This window comes from Rissa tridactyla, chromosome 4, assembly GCF_028500815.1.
Source record: "Rissa tridactyla isolate bRisTri1 chromosome 4, bRisTri1.patW.cur.20221130, whole genome shotgun sequence".
NCBI classification, from domain to species: Eukaryota; Metazoa; Chordata; class Aves; order Charadriiformes; family Laridae; genus Rissa; species Rissa tridactyla.
Genome location: NC_071469.1, coordinates 79,948,643 through 79,970,647, shown reverse-complemented (window position 1 = coordinate 79,970,647; position 22,005 = coordinate 79,948,643). Strand labels below are relative to the sequence as shown.

General features: G+C 37.0%; 1 protein-coding gene across 6 annotated transcripts in view; it reads left to right on the top strand.

Annotated features, from left to right (window-relative positions):
- The window catches only part of PHKB (phosphorylase kinase regulatory subunit beta), an 83,093-nt gene that overhangs the window by 50,355 nt on the left and 10,733 nt on the right, over positions 1–22,005 (top strand). For 4 of the 6 annotated variants that reach the window (XM_054199151.1, XM_054199148.1, XM_054199152.1 and 1 more), the window contains 12 exons: positions 3,125–3,180; positions 3,372–3,465; positions 7,907–7,990; positions 8,460–8,564; positions 9,400–9,482; positions 9,563–9,653; positions 12,023–12,084; positions 12,174–12,336; positions 13,180–13,261; positions 15,874–15,931; positions 16,749–16,839; positions 19,114–19,316. In XM_054199151.1, coding sequence (XP_054055126.1) covers positions 3,125–3,180; positions 3,372–3,465; positions 7,907–7,990; positions 8,460–8,564; positions 9,400–9,482; positions 9,563–9,653; positions 12,023–12,084; positions 12,174–12,336; positions 13,180–13,261; positions 15,874–15,931; positions 16,749–16,839; positions 19,114–19,316 — 1,172 coding nt within the window. Of the gene's footprint in view, positions 1–3,124; positions 3,181–3,371; positions 3,466–7,906; positions 7,991–8,459; positions 8,565–9,399; positions 9,483–9,562; positions 9,654–12,022; positions 12,085–12,173; positions 12,337–13,179; positions 13,262–15,873; positions 15,932–16,748; positions 16,840–17,710; positions 17,802–19,113; positions 19,317–22,005 lie in introns of all 6 variants that reach the window. The other 2 variants (XM_054199149.1, XM_054199150.1) reach the window with 1 other exon arrangement.

Sequence of the window (22,005 nt, the reverse complement as noted above, 5' to 3'; positions counted from 1 at the left end):
GTCATTCTCAAGTGCTTAAACATGTCCTTTCATCATTCAACAGTTGTCTAGGCTCGAATTAATTGACAGACCAGTTGTGCTCTTCTCAACTTGGTGGAGCTGATGCTTGTTAATCTTTCCCTTCAAAGGCTGTCTTTAGCTGCTTAAATTTGCTAAAACTTTGGCAGAAGTTTCCCATATTTGGCATCAGTAATGTTTAAGAGAGATGTATCATATTGGATGATTTGTTTTGTAATGATAATTAAAAGCATATTCTTTCTTCTATTTCTCTTAGTGCAGTCGTCTACCACAGATAACACAATTCTGAAATTGTAAAATGTTATTTTAGAATTTAAGGTACATGTGTGTCCATATTGTATTTAATGTAAAAAATCTGGTGTGTTAGTAGCAGTGACCATAAACCATTCAGCAGTATTTAGATGCTTCCAGAAGCAGATGTGTTTTGTAACAATTCAGTAGTAGTTCTGTAGCAGCGAGGTGGATTATTTGGGTTACGTACAATTTCTTCTGTTGCGCCCTAGTTCTGTTTTCCTCATCTCACTCCATGTGCTTGGAAAGCCCAGTAGGTACCATTTTAATCGGTGTTCTTCAATATTGTGCCCACTTTCTCACATGTTCAGAATGAATGGATTTTTTTCAGAGTTCTGAGATTTCCTGGGATTGTGGGCAGCCAGGCACATAGTGATAGCATCTGTCCAGTGAGAGTGCAGCAAAAGACCAATATTGAGCTGCTTTCTCTGCTTGTGCCAGGAATGGATGCAGGGGTTTTTCCCTTTATCCGGCCTCCAACAGTTAATAACCTTGTTAAAAACTACATTTCTTTTTTTATCCTCATTTTTGGAGAGGAAGAACAACTAATTTGATCTGTCTTTTATCTTGGTCTTCTGAAACCACTGGGGTATATTTATCATGTGCACAGCATGCAGAATATAGTTGAAACGGATCCTTCTGGCCACTATTTAATATGAAAACGCGAGGCAGAAGGGGGAGCCGAGGGTGGGGGGGTCTGTTTCAGTGTCTTGGGGAGATGGTGATTGATGTTGTGCAAACAACACCTTATCTTGTGTTATTAGACAAATGTGAAATTGAAGACATTAAATGGAACTTTTAACAATGACAAGATCTATTTAGTGGAATATTTAGGAGTTTAATGCTTTTCCACATTTTTTTTTTAATACATAGCAAATGCTATATATCATGATCATTACTGAAGAGAGTGACATACTTTTGCATGCGTATTATAGCTGTTATTTTGATCTGTTTTTCTAGAGCACTATTTATGATCCTCCAGGCCTTGACATGTTAAATGACACTGAAAGTAACTTTCTGTTTAATGTTACAGCAATTCTGTAGTTGTACAGCAATTATAGTTATATTTTTCCACAATACTTTTAAAAGTCTATCTATTTTTCACACAGCTCTTGTGCTGTGCCAGTTGTGCTGCAGATGCATTTGCTTAATTATGGCCAGCGTTCGGACCGCCACATCCTGGCTGCTATAAATGAGCCGTGGCATTGGGGCTCTCTGTGTACGACAGGCATTAATTAGTGCTGGTGTCGCAGAAGGACGTACCTCAGTGGAGATGCAGGGGACACAGATTTATGTACAACTTACAGTCTATGTGAACATAGTCCCACTCAGGGTGTCATTAATACAGTAATAACTAATCTGAGCCTTAACTTGAAGACTTCTCCCCATGTTAGATCACAGCCTGTCTGTAAATCAGTACAGTCTTGGAGGAGGTTCTCTCGTTTTCAGGGGGAGGGGGTGTCTTTGCTTTTTGTTTGATAAACACAATACGCTGATTACAGTAGAGAACTGGTTTGAATTTTCTTACTGTTTGTATAAATGGAATTGATAGCATGATAAACTTACTCTGAGGAGGAAGATCTTTTAATGTTACTTGAACTTCTGACTGCTTAATCTGGTCTCTTTGTGGACATACTTTCATCACAAACTTATTTCACGTCGCAAAGCCACCAAAATTTTTAGCGAAAATGTAAAGCTGAAGGACTTTGGGAAAATGTTATCAAGAATTTCTTCTGCAAATCTGTAAGATCTGACTTGATATCAAGGCTCACAGATGCCTGAACGAGCAAGCGTTCACTCTGAACTTTCTGTTCTAAATCAATATGTCTATCCATCTCTCTTCTCAGAAAATGCTGTATTTTTATATAATCAATTGATAGAAGATGTATTTAACTTCAATCGTTCACGTTCTGGCATTTTCTACACAAAAGTAGAAAAAAAGCATTTTAGGACTGAAAATGTGTGCTGCTTTTAGTTTTGTTGATTTTACAGTCATTGAATGCCAGAGAAGAAATGAACAAGGCATAAGTCAGACGTCTCATTTTTTAGCAGTAATACCTGCTGCCAGGGAAAAGAAAGGTGAATGGCCTTGTCAAGACTCAGGGAGCCGGGTCAATGATTTCATGCAACATGTTCAATTCATTCCTATTTGCATGGTTTCCTGATGCAAAATGCTAGTATGTATTTCAAACGTGAAGTATCTGTGTTATAAAGAACGCAAGGAAATGCTGTTATCTGCTGTACAACGTAATATATCTTTCATATAACTGTAAAGAGTAGCTGTCTGATCAAAATATTTCAAAGTAAAGGGTTGAAATCATCAGTTCGTTATTTCAAAGTGAATATTATTGGTTACCTAAATAGCTGAGTTATTTCACTCTTTACAAAAAAGTGTATCAAAACATTATGTCATATCGGGCATAAAGGAAATACATAGATTATGTTAATTCTGAATTTTTGTTTGAAGCAAAGTATTTTTCCTACTTTTTTTTTTTTTTTTAAATCTAACAAAACAACCAAAAACTCATCAAAACAAACAGTGGAAATAATTACCAGAAACCTATTTATTATTAATTCTCCAAAATGCATCTTGCAAAGTAGTATTGGTAGAAGTGTCTTCCCAAAGTTTTGAGATTTACAAGTTTTAGTCCTGTGGTGTTCTTTCAATTTGTTCACACAGTAAGAAAAAGCAATGCAGAGAGCGGTGTCTGTCATACTCGTGAATTGTTTAAACAGACATTGTCCCTATTCATGGTATATCTAACACAACATTTCGTTAGTAAGTGCTAATAAATATTTTTTCATTATTTTCTAGGGTCCTTTAGAAAATGATTTGGTAGTACATGTGGCCCTGATAGCGGAAAGTCAGCGGTATGTATTTACTTTTAATAAGAACGTATGTATTAGGGAAGTGTTGAACAGTAGACATCTTAAATTTGCAAAAGGTATTTAAGGAATTGTAGAATATAATATTGCTACTTGGGTATCTGCTGCCAAGATAATTTTTAAAACTAAGACTATTCTGTAATTTGTCATTAAATTTGTGATTATTTCATTCGTAGCCTACAAGTTTTTCTGAACACGTATGGAATCCAAACTCAGACCCCCCAGCAGGTGGAACCAATTCAGATATGGGCCCAAAAAGAACTTGTCAAAGTAAGGAATTTTGCATTTAAAATTATTTATCTACCTATACTTTTTTTTTAACTTTAGGAATTTATATCAAGCTATTAGACTTGCATATCCTTAAGGTTGGTATCTACCTTTTTGTGTTATTCTAATTCAATTGCAAGATACGCTGACGCTGGTCAGTTATACATGCCTAGTTAGAGCTTTCAGTGAAACACCGAAGCCCACATGTTCTATATTATCTGCTTAGGCTTATTACCTCAGCCACTTTCAAAGAATAATGAATTAATAATAAAACTTTAATAATAATAATAGCACAGTAGACTAAGTGAAACTTGATGGAGAAGCAAGCATATGAGCAATAGTCAAGGAAATGGATTAAGGCAGCAGGCATAAACCATCATATAATTTCATACTGTAGCCCCTCTAAGAGGCATTATTCAGTCTTCTGCAACTGTTTTTTTTAGGAGTCGCTTAAGCTGGCTATAGTCAGCTACAGTCCAGGAAGTTTGGTGTTTAAATCCTTTTTGGTTTACCCCATTAACTCAGCACATTTAAAAATCTATGGTCAAAACCCACTGGCATGAAGGACATCTTCAGGGTCCCCTTCACCCTCTCTGGAGGCGTCAGGTTTTCCTCTTCCCATAGAGGCAAGCAGTAGGGCGCTCCTACCGGAGCACCAGCTCCTTTCGCTTAAAGGCTGCTCCTCTCAGCCCTTACTGCCACTGAGCCTCGCTGATGATGCCAGCTCAGGTGCATCTGTCCAGGTAGCTGTCAACCCCACGTGAGGCCAGCAGTTGAAGATGAATGGCATCTACAGGCCATACCAGTCCATGTCAGCATCTCTTAGCACTGCCGTGGCCTCTTTTTTGTGCAGTCATTTTTAGTAATTTGTAGATAGCACTTGGCTACATTGAGTATGTGCTTCAAGTTGTCCACTGCTGTTTGTCCTGGAAATGTATTTAAATACAAGAGACTCTGACAAATGCTGCTCTGAATGATAAATCTCTGATACACCTGGACCCTTCCTCTGAAAAATAACCTTGAAAATAGTCCCCACAGTACATAAAGAAGCTGTAAGAAGCTGCAGGAAACTGTCAGACAAGTAAGCTGATCCAAGGATGTGCACTCGATGTATTTCATACTTCACCACCTGAAGTTTGATCGTGGATCAGGTCAGCCCTGAGCTGGTCAGGCAGTTGGACTGGATGATCATTGTAGGTCCCTTCCAACTGAAACAGTCTTTTCTATTCTATTCTAATAGGGTACATAAAGCACTTGTCTAACTTTGAATTACACAGATGGTCTCAAACAAAAGTGATGAGTTCTGAATGTCTGGGGAAAGTATAATGAACGTATTTAGTTTGTCAATCCTGAAGTTCCAGTTTTGGAACAAATCACTATGCGAGCGTCTCCCTCTGCAATCGGGATCACATGGCTGATGCCATTATTGGTGTCAGAAGTCTGTAGGACACAGAAAAAACTAAAAACAAAAACAGAGACTACAGCAACATATTTCAGGCTTCCCTGAAAGTTTGTGAGGCTAACTGATGCACCAAAACCTTGCTAGCTTATTCAGAAAAATGCTTACCCCAAATAACGACTGCCGCTAACACCTGAGAAGTACTTAAATGGAGAGGAAAGAAATATCCCTGTTTGCATTCAGCCTTGTTCATGTCTCAGCCCATTTTTGCTCACTAGTTTTCTTGATAATGTATTTCAAAATGGATTCTCTCTGACTGTATTTGTCCTGAAATTCTATACCTGAAATTTTAGTTTAACAAGTAGATTATAGAAGTATATATTGTCTCTCTCACTCTTCCATCACTTCTTTGGTGTCTCTGACAAAAAGATGAGACCTTCGTTAAATGTTATTATTATCAATTAAATTCCTAGCTATGACAAGTTTTGTGTTAGGATTTATTTTTCAAAAGCTGGTGAGACATCTGGTAATTGTGACATTTTCTTTATACTCATGATGGGTACGTACATCTGCCTCATCATAATTTACTCTTAAAAAGAATGTCATGAAAATATTAAATCACCTGATGCAGAACTTCTTCCTAGCTGTAACCGTAAAGCTGCAGTAATGAAAGTGTTTGGGGCATTATGAGAACTGAGGCGTGATCTCCAGGCTTGTGCAAAAAACCAATACAAACCAAACAGCCAACAAACAAAAACCCCTGGTACTGTTTGTCATCCTTTGTGGGACGGGGAAGCTAATGCTGCAACCATTATTTTTGGGAAAAGTGTGTTGATCCATAAGAACACGGATCTCAATATTTGCTATTCCGATGCTGTCAATTCTCAGTGTTTAATTAGAAACTTTTGAACTGGTCTAGCGGCACGTGATAACAGTTTAGAGTTATAAATACGCTCGTGTCCAAACTAGTAGTGTAAAAAGAAACAAATGGGTGAGGGGAAGACATGGACTCAGGAAGATGAGGGACTGAAGTAGGACTGGAGGTCGTTTAAATAGATCCACGAAGTCAAGGGGGAGAGTGAAAACAGAAAGAGGAGGAAAACAAGAAAATGGGACAAGGCGCACGCAGTATCTAGGGGCAATGTACGTATGTAGTGGGAGCACAGTACAGGAGAGCAGCAGAACACTCCATGCACATGGGCTGATACCAGGTACAAGAAGACAGAACCAGATGGTGTCGAAGACCACTCCAGTTTGGTTCACCCTCATCAATCAACCCAACAGTCCAGTCTGCTTTCACAGCTGTTTCTTGCTATTGGCAGCTTTAATATTGCGGATACTGAAGGGCATTTTAATCTGAAAAAACCTGCTTGAGGCTTGTATGAGACTGTACTTTTGCTCTGATACTCTGGTGCTGAATCTGAGCTGACGTTTTGATTGTAACAGATCAAGATGGAAAGCCATCACTAAAGATGGAACTGCTTTAGTAGACTGTAGAATAACATGAGGCCTCAGGCTAAAGAAAGAGGTGTCAAGGAAAGAGACAATATTACGATACTGCTGGAGTTCTGGTTTTGTTTAAAAAAAATTATTTTGTGTTTAGGAAAATGAAGGTCCTTTTAGCGTTAAATTATAATGTCAACTGCCACTCTTCTAGTCTCCGTTATTTACTACAGGAAGGGGCTCAACATTCTTTTGTGTTTGTTATGTATGTCTCCATTCCTTTCCCACTTGAGTGTGGATGAACAGGTGATGTAGGTAATTTTTGTTTATTTTCTTTTTTAAATAGTTCTTGGTATTAATGCAGAAACAGGCAGTATCAGGAAGGCCCCAAGCCAACGGCAGTAAAAGGCTATTGAGTGTAACATTTGTTCAAACATTCACTTTCATTTGCTTCTGAATTATCTTCCTTTTAACATAAAGAAAGATTAGGAAAATGTTCCGAATTCTGAATGTTCTGAAATTTTAGTCATAGTGGGTTCCTTACCTAAAACAGCCCAAATAAGGAAAAAATGACAGCTTTCAGTCTGGTTTAACTGATACATTTATACTGTTTTCCTCACAGCTTACTTTGTTTTTTCTTTTTTTTTTTTAAATGTTTTTATTTTTATGTACTGTAATAAATGTAGATTATTTCTTTAATATGCAAGTCTTACAAAATCAGTTGAAGTAATACTAGGCATACATAATTTAACTCAAATAAGAATCAAACAATGAATAATGAGATAATTCCCTCTTGCTGGTGTTGTTGATGCATTAATTTTGCAGGCCTTTACTAAAATTAGAATAAAGGACTTTAAAGGGTTCCTATGTTACTGTTTTATCTTTGTATCCACGTCGGAAAAGCATTACAGGAGGCAAAACTGGTCAGACAATAAATGCAAACGATCCTTTCAAAAATGATCCTTTCAAGAAATTATTTCAGTGAGCAATTTGAAGATTTGATAAATATTTTCATTATATGGACTAGAAAAATAATAGGAGTAAGAAGGTAAAAATAAGACCTAATATAGGAAACAACAGGTTTTAGTTGAATTTTGAAACTGTGCAGATAGGTGGGACTCTGGTGCTTTGCCCAAGCTGCACCCGTGGGTCCTAATCACAGCACCAGGATCTGCCCCGCGCTCCTGCTTACCCTTAAAGGAGGCACCTCTCTCTTAACGTAAATGACGTGATTACACCGGCTCTGCAGCAGAGCTGCTGGCCTGCCAGCCGTGGGGCGAGTTGCGCTGGGCACAATGGCCGACTGCCCGGGAGCCGGCTGCTCGCGTCTTGTGTTTTAATTCAATCGCATGTTTGACTTCTCTTTGCTGGAAAGATAAATTTCTAAAAACCTAATGTTCTCTCAATTGATTAATAGTGGTTACATAGATGCTTAAAATAAAGGGAAAAAAACACAATAGAAATAATGACCACATTATGAATCTGAATCTTGCTTTCTAATTAAAGCGTAATGCACACAGTTTTCTATGTGAGACCTGGTAGGAGCAAAAGAAAGACTTTTATCTATAGGTTTCTCTCAGTTTTCATGATTCTTTCTCACAGGCATACTTCCATTTGGGAGTCAATGACAAACTGGGATTATCTGGAAGACCGGATAGGCCTATAGGATGCCTTGGAACATCAAAGGTTATTGCAAAAAAAATTTATATTATTGTTATTGATGTATATTTCAGATAAACATCGAATTAGTCTCTGAATTACTTTAAATAGAATTGAAATATAATTATAGTTCATACATATATCTTACTTTAAAGTCCTTGTAATGTATTTTGCTGTTATGAAGTGTGTATGCTCTGTCTTACTATGGAACTGTCGTACGTTTCCTAGACATCCAATTCCAGTAATACTTGGCCAAAACAGGCTGAGTGGTGATGAAGTGAACTGCTTTCACTGACATAGAATCTAGAGCTTCATGCCTAATAAAACCCAAAGTACCTAAAATTAGATAAGTAGGTTTTACCTTAAATATTTTTTTTAATTCAACTGTTCTACATTATTACTTTATAGGTTCCAAATACCCTTTTTCCCCTTTTAGCTACTTCCGTGCTTCAAATATTTTAAAGAAAAGATTAAGGGAAGCTTTTTCTCTCAACAGATTTATCGAATACTAGGAAAGACTGTGGTTTGCTACTCGATCATTTTTGATCTAAGTGATTTCTACATGTCTCAGGACGTTATGATGTTGATTGATGACATTAAGGTATTTATCTGTAACTTTTCCTTTGAGAAACTGACAAAAACAGAGTTTCTAGAAGAAACTGTGAAGTCTGATAAGATAGAAAATTGAAAGGGGAACACTTTATAGTGTGTATTCTTCTAATATAAGAATAAACTTGCTGGAGAGTGTACTAAGATGAATATCCTGTCGGCCCAGGAGCAGTTCTAGTGACTACCTCTGTCTGACAAAACAACTCGCCCACCAGTGACTGGGAATGCTGTAGTGCAGCAAGCAAATTATCCTGTTTCTTGGGGAGAACAAATGTTCTTGGCGGAAAAGAGGAATGAGGCCCGTCCGTTTAAGGGAAATACGAAAGCCTCAGCTGGAGAAAACAGTACCTGACTTTGCCCAAATAGTAAAAATTGCCATCCTTACCTAAGGCCGGCAGCCGTGCCGAGCTCACCTGGCCAGTCCTCTGGGCTTCAGCAGCTACTTCCAGTGGCTGGAAGGGGCAGTGGCTGTTCCATGCTGGGGGCTGTGACTCAAGCCCTGGATCCCCCTGTGCGCTCCCTAGGGCATTACCCGGAGTTCAGTGTACCACACTCTCTCTAATGGCTTCGTCTGTGACCACTACGTACGCTAGGAGTATTTTCAGAAAAGTTGTGAAATAACAGTGCTCGAAAGCAGCTTATATTTGTTGAAGAAATCTGTTACTGGTTTATTAGCTATGTTCTTTTTAATCTGTTGGGTTTTTTAGAGATGTTATTTTAAGATAGCTCTGTTAATATCTGTGCACTGTGTATTCTGGTTTATTCTGGTTTATTGTGCTTGTGAATTTTTGTTTGTTTGTTTGTGACTAACTTTATTTCTTACCTAGAATGCACTGCAGTTCATTAAGCAGTACTGGAAAATGCACGGTCGCCCACTGTTCGTTGTACTTATTCGTGAAGACAATATAAGGTAGAGAGAGATAAAAGCACCATTTGCAGTGTGGTATTTACCTAATTGCAGGATTAATGGAGCTCTGTTTCAAATTTCAGAGGGAGCAGATTCAGTCCAATACTGGATATGTTGGCAGCCTTTAGAAAGGGAATTGTTGGGGGAGTGAAAGTCCATGTTGACAGAGTACAGGTATGATGTTTTTCCTGAATGTTGTGTTCTTATCTCCTAGTATTGGTACACGTGTTCTTTCTACTTCTGGTTTTCATGTGACTTCTAAGTATTTCATTCAGTATCACAAAACTAAGGAGTCAAGACCCAAGATATTTGGTAATTTTTGTTCTATCTCAGAAGAAACAAGGGTTTATTTTAATTCCTTTTGATGAGTCTGTTGAAAGCGATAATTTTCACAGAGAATTTTCAGAAGGGAGATTTTTTTTTTTTTATGTTTGGCAATCTTGTGAAATTACCACCAAAGGATAAATCCACAATGTCAAGCGTTGAGGGATTTCTTTTGATTAGATAATCAACGAGGGGAAAAAAAAAAAAGGTGCTTCACGTATATTAAAATTCTTACAAGAACTAAGGTCTAGTTTTAATATCTTTGCTGTTTGAATTAATCTGCAGGAATGTTGCTTCATTAAAATGTGAAAATGACTGAGTCAGGTGCTGGTTTTAGATACTTATATGGGCTAGTTAATCGTAGTTTACACCTAGTGAAGAACCCTTCTGTTTGTAAGACAGGAGACCAAAGACACAATTACGATTTCTTGTTCCCTAGAAAATCACGACTTTGTAGAAGAGCTGGGTCATCTGTAAATTAAATGCTCATAGCTATAATGGTTTAAGATATCCTTGTAATTTTTCAAGTATTTATGTATTTCTACTGGTGATATGTAGGTCCTGTTACCACTGACTTTTCCTATAGCAAATGCCATTACTGTCCATGGAAAAAACTTTTCATTTGTTGACAGTGTTTCTTGTGGTTTTTTGGTTTTTTTTTTTTTTTTTTAATTTAACTGCAATGTCTCTTGCTTTGCATTTGCTTAAACTGATGTATTAGCAGATGAGAAATTTCTCAGTCTACATAATATGTCCTTATTTGAAACACTCCACTGTTACAGTTGTCAGGGAGTGAACTTCCCCTTCCATACTCACTGACCTTCTGGAAAGATTGATTTATTTATTTATTTTTAAGTAATTAAAGCATTTAAGATGTTGACAGTCATTGGTCTTTCTTTGATTTGTTATCCATTAAAAAGAGTACATGGTAAAACTACAACCAAATGTTTACTTGGCTTTAAGACCAAGGGTGGATGTTGGTGATCAATGCGTTCACTGGTGGCGCATGGTATGCTTTCTCCAGCTCTTTAACTATAATCTCTCGGTCTTACTGCACAGCTGTCCCATTTCGGAAACGGCCTTGTTTTGTTATAGGGGAGTATTTGGGACAAGGGACGTTATCTAATTTGTGGTGTTTTCTTAAATAATTAATCTATTCCAACAAAGTACAAATATATTGAGTCTTTGTGAATGGTATTCAGCTGCTTCATTTAGATGCATATGCGTAAATGTGCCTAGAGATAGAATCTGTGTCTCTAATTGGGTGGTCTTTTTTCTTGTAAAAATATACAAAATGTACTTTCATTTAAAAATGGGTATGCTTAGAAGACTTGCGGCTCCTTTCTGATTTTCAATTTCGTTGTCATCATGTGTTCAAGCAGATATGCAAGTCAAAGAATGAATGACACTAGCAATAAAAGCAAAGCAGGGTTTTTTTTATATTCAGTCATCTCACAGTGTAACATCAATATTTTACTGCAACTTGTGTGCAGTGAAAATGGAATTTTCAAGTTCACAATACACACTCCATTTTGTTTAGCTAATGAGAAGCATCAAAAAACAGTCTTAAAAATGCTGTGGTACAATACATTTCCTCCAGCAGTATATGGATAGGAAATTCATATAAATTTGGAGTGAATTAATGTAATAACTACATCAGAGAAATTCAACTTTGAATTTCAGGTATGTAATCTTGTGAGATGGAAGTATCTGTAAGCTGCATTTGATGTGCAAACTCAGGGCAGGCATGCCTGGCTCAAGGAACAACTACAGAGTAGGAAATGCTTTTATGTTGTGTTTCCCTGAAACACCAGAGACTGACAGGAAAACCACCCATCCTTCAGGATCCCTGAAACAATGAGTATTGTGATCCGGAACACGGGTATGGTGCAGGACTCTGAGGAATGCAAATCCTTCATCTGAGGTATTTTCCTCAGACCTGTGTTTTTGGGGGGAGGTGGACACTGCTTGATTAAGCCGCACATTGCAGGCAAAAGAACAGCAGAACGCCAACAAAAGAGAGACAGCTGCCCTGAGAGACTTATGCTGTCTTAAGTGAGATCTTAAGAAAGAGGAAAAATACTCTGAAAGCGTAAAGATATTTGGAACTGTAGATAAAGAAACTACTTTCTCACCAGCAACATATTGAGATCAAAAGACAACTATACAGTTGTGTACATTTCTGCATCTTTTTTTATTTTCTCATTTTTTCGTTTCAGACATTAATATCTGGAGCAGTTGTTGAACAACTTGACTTCCTAAGAATCACCGATACAGAAGAGTAAGGCTATGTGTAAATAATAATGATGAAGTATTGGATAATTAAAATATTTTCTGAACTATGAAGGAATGAAATATTTTTTTTTCCAGGGCTCCTGTATTTAAGAGTTTAGAGGAGTTGGATCTTCCAAAACATTCAAAAGTCAAGAGACAGTCTAGTACTCCAAATGCTTCTGAACTGGAGCAGCAACCAGATGTAAACATTAATGACTGGAAAAACAAGTCCACGTATGAGATCCTGCAGAAACTTAATGTAAGAAAACTTGATAAAAATCTGGTGTCACCTCATTCTCATGAAACGAGAAATTATGTGCTGGTGTTCTTTTCAGCAGCATCCTACTTAAGAGGATTAGTGTCACAGTTCAATGTTAATAATCTAGCTAGTAACAGAAAATGTCTGACTCTATGATCTTAAAGGTCTTTTCCAACCTAAACGATTCTATGATGCTATGTTCCTCTTCATACTCAGGGAATCTTCTTCTTTACAGTCCTTTATCGTAACATCACAGACCTTTATGGCCCTTCATGCTGTAACTGTTAGCTTCTACTGGTAATAAATACCATCTGAAAGTATGAATAGACATTTTATTGCTAGACTAAAATTCAGAAGACTTTGACGGTTGGTATTCACTCGGACAGACTGGTAACTTCTTAATGATGCCAAGGGAAACTTCCAATCTGGCATTTTTCCTGTATCTAGAAGAAAACTAGCAGTGACTGTTTCTAGATCAACAGGAACACACAAAGTATTCTGCTTGGCTCCCTGTGTCACTGCAAGCGTTTCTGTCGTAAATGACAGGACCCAAGAAGAGAAAATCAGAAAATATTTCTAAGGCCAAATTATTACAGTGTAATTTGAACCATGGAGAAGCCTCTGCAAGCAGAGTGAGAAGGATATAGCATACATAGGGTATGAAATAGCTGTGAAGTTCCCTTAAAAACAAAATGTCTAGATTTTATTTTTTCTTTTTAATTAAAAAAAAAAAGGTCCTTTGGTTTCACTTAAAATTTTTAGTAGCTTTTCTGGTTTTGCTTCACTGAAAATCTGAAGGCTATTTGTGGTTATGTTGTTGCTGTTTTGTTTTTTTTTTTTAAGGACTGCAATTGCCTCGCAAGTCAAGCGTTACTCTCAGGTGTATTGCTTAAAAGGGAAGGACCGAATTTTATCACCAAGGAAGGTAAGAGCTGCTTTCATTTGACTATTGTAATTATTTCAGGAAGCAGCTGTACGTTGAGTTGTAATGAACATGAATAACGGCCATGCATGCAAGCAGTTGTGTAGCTATTTTCTTTTCCATTTAAAGCAATTTCTGCATTAAATGGGACATGCAAATTCATAGCGTGATGGGGAATGAGCTGCTAAATATATGAGCTCTTTTAGATTGTTTGTCGGCAGTGCTCTATCTGGTTGTGATTTTGAACACATAGATACGAAAAACGTGGGATTTGACCCTGTATAGAAAACTGAAACTAAAGATAAGTTTGTATGTCTTTAACATTTAGTCTGAAATGTGTGAAGCTTTATACTGAATTTTTACTTTATTTTTATGTAATTAGACTAGTTCAATGCATCTGTGTATCTTATTCTACTCAAATTTTCTCTTATGGCTTTGTATTAGAGCACAGGATTTAAATTCATGTGAAGTAATTCAGAAGAGGCTACTAAGGCTGGTGGCTTTTGTGTGGTGTGTTGTATTTTTTGCCTAAAGACTGCTTATTAGCTGCCTTTGTATGTATGAATACTCCTCAGAAGAGGAGGAACGTTAAGACTAAATAATAATCTCTTAGTTATTCCTCATGCAGTGTAACTTACCACCTCATGTGATAGAGCCTACTTCATAATTTTGATATAGGACAGCTGGTTCTTGTGATGAAGAGTTGTTGTTTTGGCATAAATATGTCAGTATTGCTAAATTAAAAATGTCATGGAAAACAATGTAAAGTGGAATAAAATTCATTGGCTGACACACAGCACACTGTTGAAATACAATGTGAATCCAAAGTCACGGTCAGCATCCGCACCTTAGGCAGGTGTAGCCCCTGACGCAGGCTTTTTCGCCACTGTTACCTCTACCTTTGGGCTTTCAGAGCCTCAGGAGCTTTTCTTAGTCCTTTGTAGGTTGTGTCTTTCTTTGCTCAGAAAAAAACTTGAGACAGACTTCCTAACCTCTGTAAGCAACCAGCATAACCACTTCTGACCATTAGATCATGATGATGAACTTAAAAACTCTCCTGAAACTGTCTGGGTCAAAAAAGTACTGTTCTGCCTCTGACTGTTCAGAGGTAACTTGAATAGACCTTTTTGTGCCATCCAGTAAGAAACAGTAGATGATGGTAACCTTTTTAATATGCACCTTGCATTAAACAGTCTGAGTCACTGACTATAAGTTCCTGTCCCCCTGCGACTGGAGATTACTGAGGCTGACATTAAATATCACACAATCAATAAAACATAAATCTAAAAATAAAAGCTGAAGAACCTTGGATGTTTCGGCCAACAGGCATGGGCTATGATTTTGTGAGTCAACTTCCGCTACTATTGTTGTTATAGATGAACTTACTGCTCACCAGTAAGTGCCTGGCATGAAAAACACTGCCACTCCACCTGAGAGTTTAAAATCTGGAAGCTAAATAAAGTCTAAATAATGGAATGTTTGTCGCCATTTTTACCTTTAACATAATGGTCCCCACTTGACCCCTGCACAGTTGAAGAGATGTCAGTGTAGCAAGTTGATGCACTATGACAAACTATGGGCTGACAAAAGAATGGTATCTATTGTTCTGATTAATGTAGTTAATGTACTTCATGCCTTCTCTGAATCCTGGACTACCTAGTTTGACTTAGAAGCAGTGCTCTTCCTGTTTCCTGCCCTCTTAATTTTAGGTCATGTCTGTACAGCACGATGCTAATTTAATACCTAACACTTCACAAAATGTTCTCTTTGGTTTTGGCAAGCAGAAAATCACCTTGGAGAAGGAGAGTAGTAAATCAGTAATATAATGCCTTATGTATCTGTCCAATATCCCCTGTTGTACTTTTGCAACCGTGATCATTAGCTTGACTAGAGTAGTGCTGTAATGCGCCCGAGTCCCAAAGCCAGCGCCCGCGGTCACTTAGGTATCTTTGTGGACACCTTATTGGGGTTATTCAGAGCAGAGCCGCAAATTAGTGAAAGATCCTCTCTTTCACACCCTCCCAACTCCCTGTAAAATGAGTCTCATGTCCCACATGATTAACCAGGTCATCTATTGTTCATATACAAAGTGGGAAACAACTCATGTCTTGGAATTAGGTATTAAAAACTTTGTCCAAACAGAACCACTTCAGTGAACTACACTGTGGAGCACAAGACTTCCTGCTGCTTCCTCCAAGTTTTAGCTCAACAAAGAAGCAAGACAGAGGAGAGAGCATCTACATCCTGTATCCAAAACAGAATCTGCAGTCTGAGGATGTACCTTATGATGGGGATGTACCTTTATAGGCTAAATCTGTACGTAGATTAATTTTCCCCAATATATTGCAAGAATAGGTGATACCATAGGTCTCCAGAGCAGGAGCAGCACTTAGCTAAAATCTGGTTTGGCTTCTTGTCTAACAACATACAACTAGATGATAGGGGACTTGATTGCATCTAAATTTTAGGTGTTAAGCACAATAGGTAAGTGCTCTACTAAAGCTGATTCAGAATTAACTGATCTCATCAAATTTACCTTATTAGTATTAAATGAAAACCTGTGCATCTTTTTTGCTTGTATTTTGTTTGTGGTTTGTTTTTTTTAATGCATTTAGGTACCGTTGCGGAGCATATTGAAAGAATCTATAGACGAGCTGGCAGCAAAAAGCTCTGGTTTGTATACATACACGTTCCTTTGTTTTACACCAATTTTTTTTCCTAATGTGTTTATGGAAAGTAAAGCCGCATCCTTACACAATTAAAAGTGTGTGTGTGGGGGGAAGCTACAGCTTTACTGAACAAAATTGTATTGGTTCATTGCAGCTGAAGATCTGGTCTACAATGCTTTAAAAGAGTATTAAGAAGTATTTTCTTACTGTTACTTTTTAAAATATAAAAGAGCAATAAGCTGGTTTTGCTATGACTGTTATTGCCAATATTCACTTCTCGTTAAATTCAAATAATAAGAAAAGAATACTAATATTTTTATTTCTTACAGGGCATAATAAAATATTATCAATAGCTTTGTAGCAAGGCTAGTGGTCAAATATAAACCAGTTAAGTTGATACACACTTTATTGCCCTGAAATAATTTGCTTTTAGCCTGACTGACTTTGTCACAATAACTTTAAAAGGTTCAGCAAGTAGGTTGGTATTTACATGTTGTTTATACATGTTGTTTATTAATTTCTTTGCCCTGAAGCTCAGTAGAAATTTCATTTCTTTTTATCGAAGAAATGAGTTGGGCTTGTCCTGAATTCTGTTCTCTTGCTCTCTAACTATTCCCAACAGATGAGTCTGTAAATATAAAAACTGTTTTTCATTTTAGTCTGTTCATACAGTTAAATGGGCCTTTACCAATAATAAGGTAGAACCAGAATACCTTGGTGGTATTTTTTGTAAAGAATAAAAGTCAAAAGTGTTTTTAGAAACAAGATATGTAAACTGTTTTTCATTTCTCTTCCATGATTGCCATGTGACATACATATAGGTTGGTGTTGCGCTACAGTGCTGCATTTGCACAGAAATTTTCTTCTTCTATTACCCCACATATTACTACTTTACTGGTACATGGGAAACAGGTAAAGTGCCCAGAAGTCTGAAATAGAGCTCCGTGAGATTGATTTTTATTTTTTTTTGCTTATTTGCATTTTGATAGTATCAGCTAATGCATTTTTGAAATGCTTTGCTCTTGATCTGAAGAAGTGCATAGCAGTTTTCACAGGAATCGACATCAACTGTTTGTATTTTTTACTAACATTATAAAATATTACAACTCATTCGTTTTCTCTGTGGATAAATGATTCTTAGTAGCCTCAAAGCCTGTGCTAGCAAAGCTCAAATATGGGACTATTAGGTTTGTATTTTGTCATGAAATCATTATTAAAAGTATTTATATCTTTAACCACCAACTGGATATATGAAAAAAAATGTTTTTCTTAAAAATTACAGCTAGTTTTTAACCTAGCAGTTTACACAAGTCTCTTCTCTTCATGCCACACATGCGAAATACTACCTCAGCATGGAAAACACAACAAAGCGTTGGTGTTACGTGTTGTACTTTCTCTTGGAAAATCTTTCTAACTCTTCCTTAAATAGAATAAAAAATTATCAAGGTTATCTTGCAAAATTATGAAAATGTCACAAAAGAGAAGCTGGCATCTCTTACCTGTCTGTTTTCAAGATGATGCTAAGAAAAGAACAAGCTTTTTATGGAGCTGGTAGTTTAATGAGTTCGAACTAAATTTTCAATCCATTGATTTATATCTAGCCTAAAAAAGGAAAATCCATAGAAGATTACATAAAATCTGATCCAAATTCCACTATATAAATAATGTATGTATTTACTGAATTAGTTTTGAGATCTCTGCTGTGGCAGACTTCGAACTTATATGTGAATTCATTAAACTAGCTTGTGATATGTAGTGGGATTGCTCTGTTTTCTGCCCTCAGGTCTGTTGTGCGCTTCGCAGCAAGTCTTTTAGGTAAACTAGTGGACAGCCTTGCACCATCTATTACTAATGTTTTAGTTCAGGGCAAGCAGGTAAGTCTTCGCTCCTCAGAAATGTATTTAGGAATAATAACAGAGAAACTAAATAAATGAGCTTTTTAATTTTGAAGGCCTCTGATCATTCTTTTAGAACTACCCAATGGCTTAAAAAAATCCTTACTGACAAGAAAAACCCAGAGGGAAAAAAAAAAGATATGTTTAATACTTGCATATGCTATGGACTAATAAATCTATGTAATTAAAAAACAACACTGAAAAGATAGTTCAGTGTCTAAACAAGTAGGGAAGAGGCATGATTTACATAACTCCTTAGATTTTATTTATGTCCTCTTATCTCACAAAAGTAGATGGAGTCAAGTAATAAAGCTTCTTTTAAGACTGACTTAACGATGATGTAGCCACTCTCCCTGTAACTGAGCATAAGACAACAGATGGGTGGCAGCTGAGCAAAAAGTCTTGAAGGATTTTAGTTTTCTGTTCCAAAGCTTAATGATCAGTGTTTCTTCCTTTCCTAAGGAGGACCTTTTTTTTTTTCTCCCACCACAATATTTTCAGGCTAATGAAGAGCTGTTTCCAAATAATAGTAATTGACTATTATGTACTTTTGCATTAAAATATATGTGTATACTTACCTACGTGCAATGCTGTTATGACAGATTTGTCTTTGTTTTACTCCAGACTGAGGTCTGGGCCTGTGCTTCCAGTGCTACCCAGCTATAGAGCATGCAGCATGATTTATAACTCTAGTTTCAGCTTTTTCACCTAACTTGCCTTCAGTGATCTCTTTATAATAATAATCTTTGTTATAGAAGAAAAATGACTGTTGCTATGTTTTACTAACAGTAGATTAAGAGCAAATCAGAATTTTAACAGAAGTCTTTTTTTTTTTTTTTTTGTAATTAAACAATCCAGTACCAGCAATATATTTTCTTAAAATGAAGGCTATCACTTTTAGGATGCTATTAGAACTAAGAAAACAAAATTATGAGTTTAATTCTGAATTTTAACTAAGCTCCACAGCTGAAGTGTCAGAAATGAAAGACTAGTGAAACCTAGTGTACAGTCATGATTACACAGCCAGTTTTGAAACCAAACCAGCGGTCTCGTATTTGTATTTTCATTTGGAAAAATATATTCCATATTTACTGTGGTCTTTAGTGAATTTTGTTATTTTAATAGCATCCAACTAGCAGTATTAACAAGCGTCAGTCACTGACATAAAATTATCTTTGTACTGTGAAATATTAACAAGAAAAGCAGAGTTCATAACGTTTTATTTCTGAATTGCTTCTGCAGTGCTTTTATTCCTGTCCATATCTTCTGAATTATTTTCAATATACCGTAGGTGACACTTGGAGCTTTTGGCCAAGAGGAAGAAGTTATTTCTAATCCCTTATCCCCAGCAGTGATTAAGAACATCATCTATGAGAAATGTCATTTACAAGATGAAAGAGAAGCCGTAGTTCAGCAGGAACTTGTCATACATATTGGCTGGATCATCTCAAATTCACCTGAACTTTTCAGTGGCATGCTGAAGATACGGATTGGGTCAGTAAAGTACCTGTTGTTGTTCTTACTATTAGTATTGCAGGGCAGCATACATACTCTTGTTTTGTTTGCAGCAGACTGTTACTGCATTGCAAAGAAGGTTTATGTAAGATGATGCAGTAAAACTTATTTACTTCAATTTTAGATTTCTAGAAAGCCTGCTTTAATTTAGTGTGCCAAAAAAGGGTACACAACTAATCTCAAATTTGCCTGTCAGCAGTGTGAAGTGGAGTAGGGGCGGTCCTTGTAATAGCCCATTAGAAGCTTTCCTACAGCTAATAGAGTGAACTACAGCATTTTTCAAAGCTTGATCCCACAGTCTGCTCTCTGTGCATGGGCAGCAAGGCAGTCTCTACAGAAATGTTTTTATCCTGTACTAGGTACAGGTGTGCTGCGCGTGCTTAAGGCTGGCGACTAGCATGAATTTCATTATTGGTAAACATGTGTTGTGGACATAGACTCGTAGAATCATAATGGATCACACCAAACCAAATGCTGGTTCTTCCTGTACAGTGCCCCAGAGGTAGATGCAGACAGGGTGTGCTGTGCCTGCCCACCCGTCAGGCAGGTTAGAGGGACACAGCCAAAGGCTAGGGGTGTACTCTACTGCCAGGGAGGGAACAATCAAGAGCTAGAGAAGACAGTTAGACCTTTCTTTTACTGTCAGAGACTTTCAGGACTTGAGGAAGAAGGAGGGAAAAGTGCAGTCTAGGATTAAGGCTCCTGGATGAGGCCTTTAAAAGCTTTTTGCTCGCTTGAGCAGTCACCCACGTCATCGAGGTTTGGGGCAAATGAGTGAAGGGTAGAGACTGCATAAATATGATAATCTAGGAGAGATGCAGCATGAAATTTGATTCCCTTCTGAAACCCACAATTCTTTTCCAGGTAAACATATGCTTCTAGTTGCATTCTCTAGTTTCTAGTAAGTGTTCAGCTCATAATACAGCTTTGTCTAAATCTTAAGTCTTAAAAGTCTGGCAACCATGAGCAACAAATGCCTTGGAAACAGTGTTTTGAGGTATTTGAACTATTTCTTTTCAGAGTTTCAGCACAATAATCTGCCTAAAAAGATAGCTTATTCGTTCAGAGTGGTGTCTGTAACAGGGACTTCAGGTAATAAACGCCTTCTGCAGTTCACATGTATTTACCTTACAGCTTTTCCTAAAATATTTTGAAGCACCAAGGTATACTTCTGATACTCAGTGAATCTCAACATCTGATATCTGGTATAACAAAGACAGTGTTCAAGGGCAGTTCTCTACACAAAAATACCTAACTGCCATGGTAAAGATTTGTCCTGTAAGACTGATAAAAATGTCTTTTTGTTCTTAAAAGAAAAAACAACCCAAACAACCCCCCCCAACTCAATAGTATCGCTATTACAGACACACCCCACACTTCTTGACTGTTCCTCAGCTACAGAGTTGTCCAATTCTACATTAAATAGGTTAGGCTAAGCTATACATAGCTTAGGAACCACAGACCTGAATCAAGTTTAAAACATCATTTACCTCCTGGACTGTGGTATTTAGTTCTTTGATAAGGTGACCTACAAATAGTCTGTGCTGGAGCCTTATCATATTCCATGGTATCTGCATTTATTTTGCTATCTACAGAAATTAATTACTTTTTCACATTTAGGAAGAGACAGATACATTTGAATAAGCACTTCTTTGAAGAGGCCAGGTGCTACTGACTAAGATTTACAGAATTAGTGAGCATGCTTTAAAATTAGAACTTGAAGTGCTCCATCTTCCTTTTTTTTTTCATAGAGAAAATATAGCATTTCATCACTGGATGTAGATTACCAGCAGGCTTTTTTCTAGCACACAAGATTCATGTTTCACTTTAGCAGTACATTCCAGCCATCATAAAACCAAAAACTTTTCAAATCACCTGTATTACACTTAACTGCAAGTACATCTATCCTTTTGCACTTAAATACCTTTTCTGTAACCCATACAGGTCCACGTTACTCCTCTTTCCTCCCCTTCCTCATTCTCTGTTGTTAATCCTTTTTGCAATTTTTTTTTTCCCTTTCTTCCATGGTTAATGCTAGAGATTCAATTTCCTTTATTTCAATGTTATCACCCACTCCAGTAAGCAAAATTAACCCTTTTACAGAAACACCATTCCAGTTTGATAATGACTTGATGTAGTGTCTTGTTATTGACTTGTTTTCAGGGTTTCATGTTAAAATAGATCAAGTTCCTGACAGCCCTATTACTATAGAAACCACCAACCATCTGACTTCTACCCACCTCTTATCAGTGAAGAGTTCAGTAGGAGGTCCATTCTTTGTTACGTTTTGTAGGCCACTGCAAAGAGAACATACCAGTGAATGACCTCCACACAGATACATTTGAGTCATCAGTGAAAAAGAATGATTCCTAAGCCAGTTGTGTTTGTTAATCTTAGTAACAAGAGAATGACACTATTCACCCAATAAAATAAATAAAAGTAGTGTGTTCCGGATAATGTAATATGTCCATGTTGCCTAATGTTCTCTTGTATCTTGCACCTTCAATGACTGGTCCTAGAAACCTCACATTTAAAGCAGCATTAAATCAGTTGTCCTGACATCTCAGAATTCTGTGTAGTTACTAAGAATCCTTCAGAAAAGATTTGTGACTTGACTTACATAAACAAAACCATTCTGTACCTTGTAGGCTAAATAATTAAATGCCTA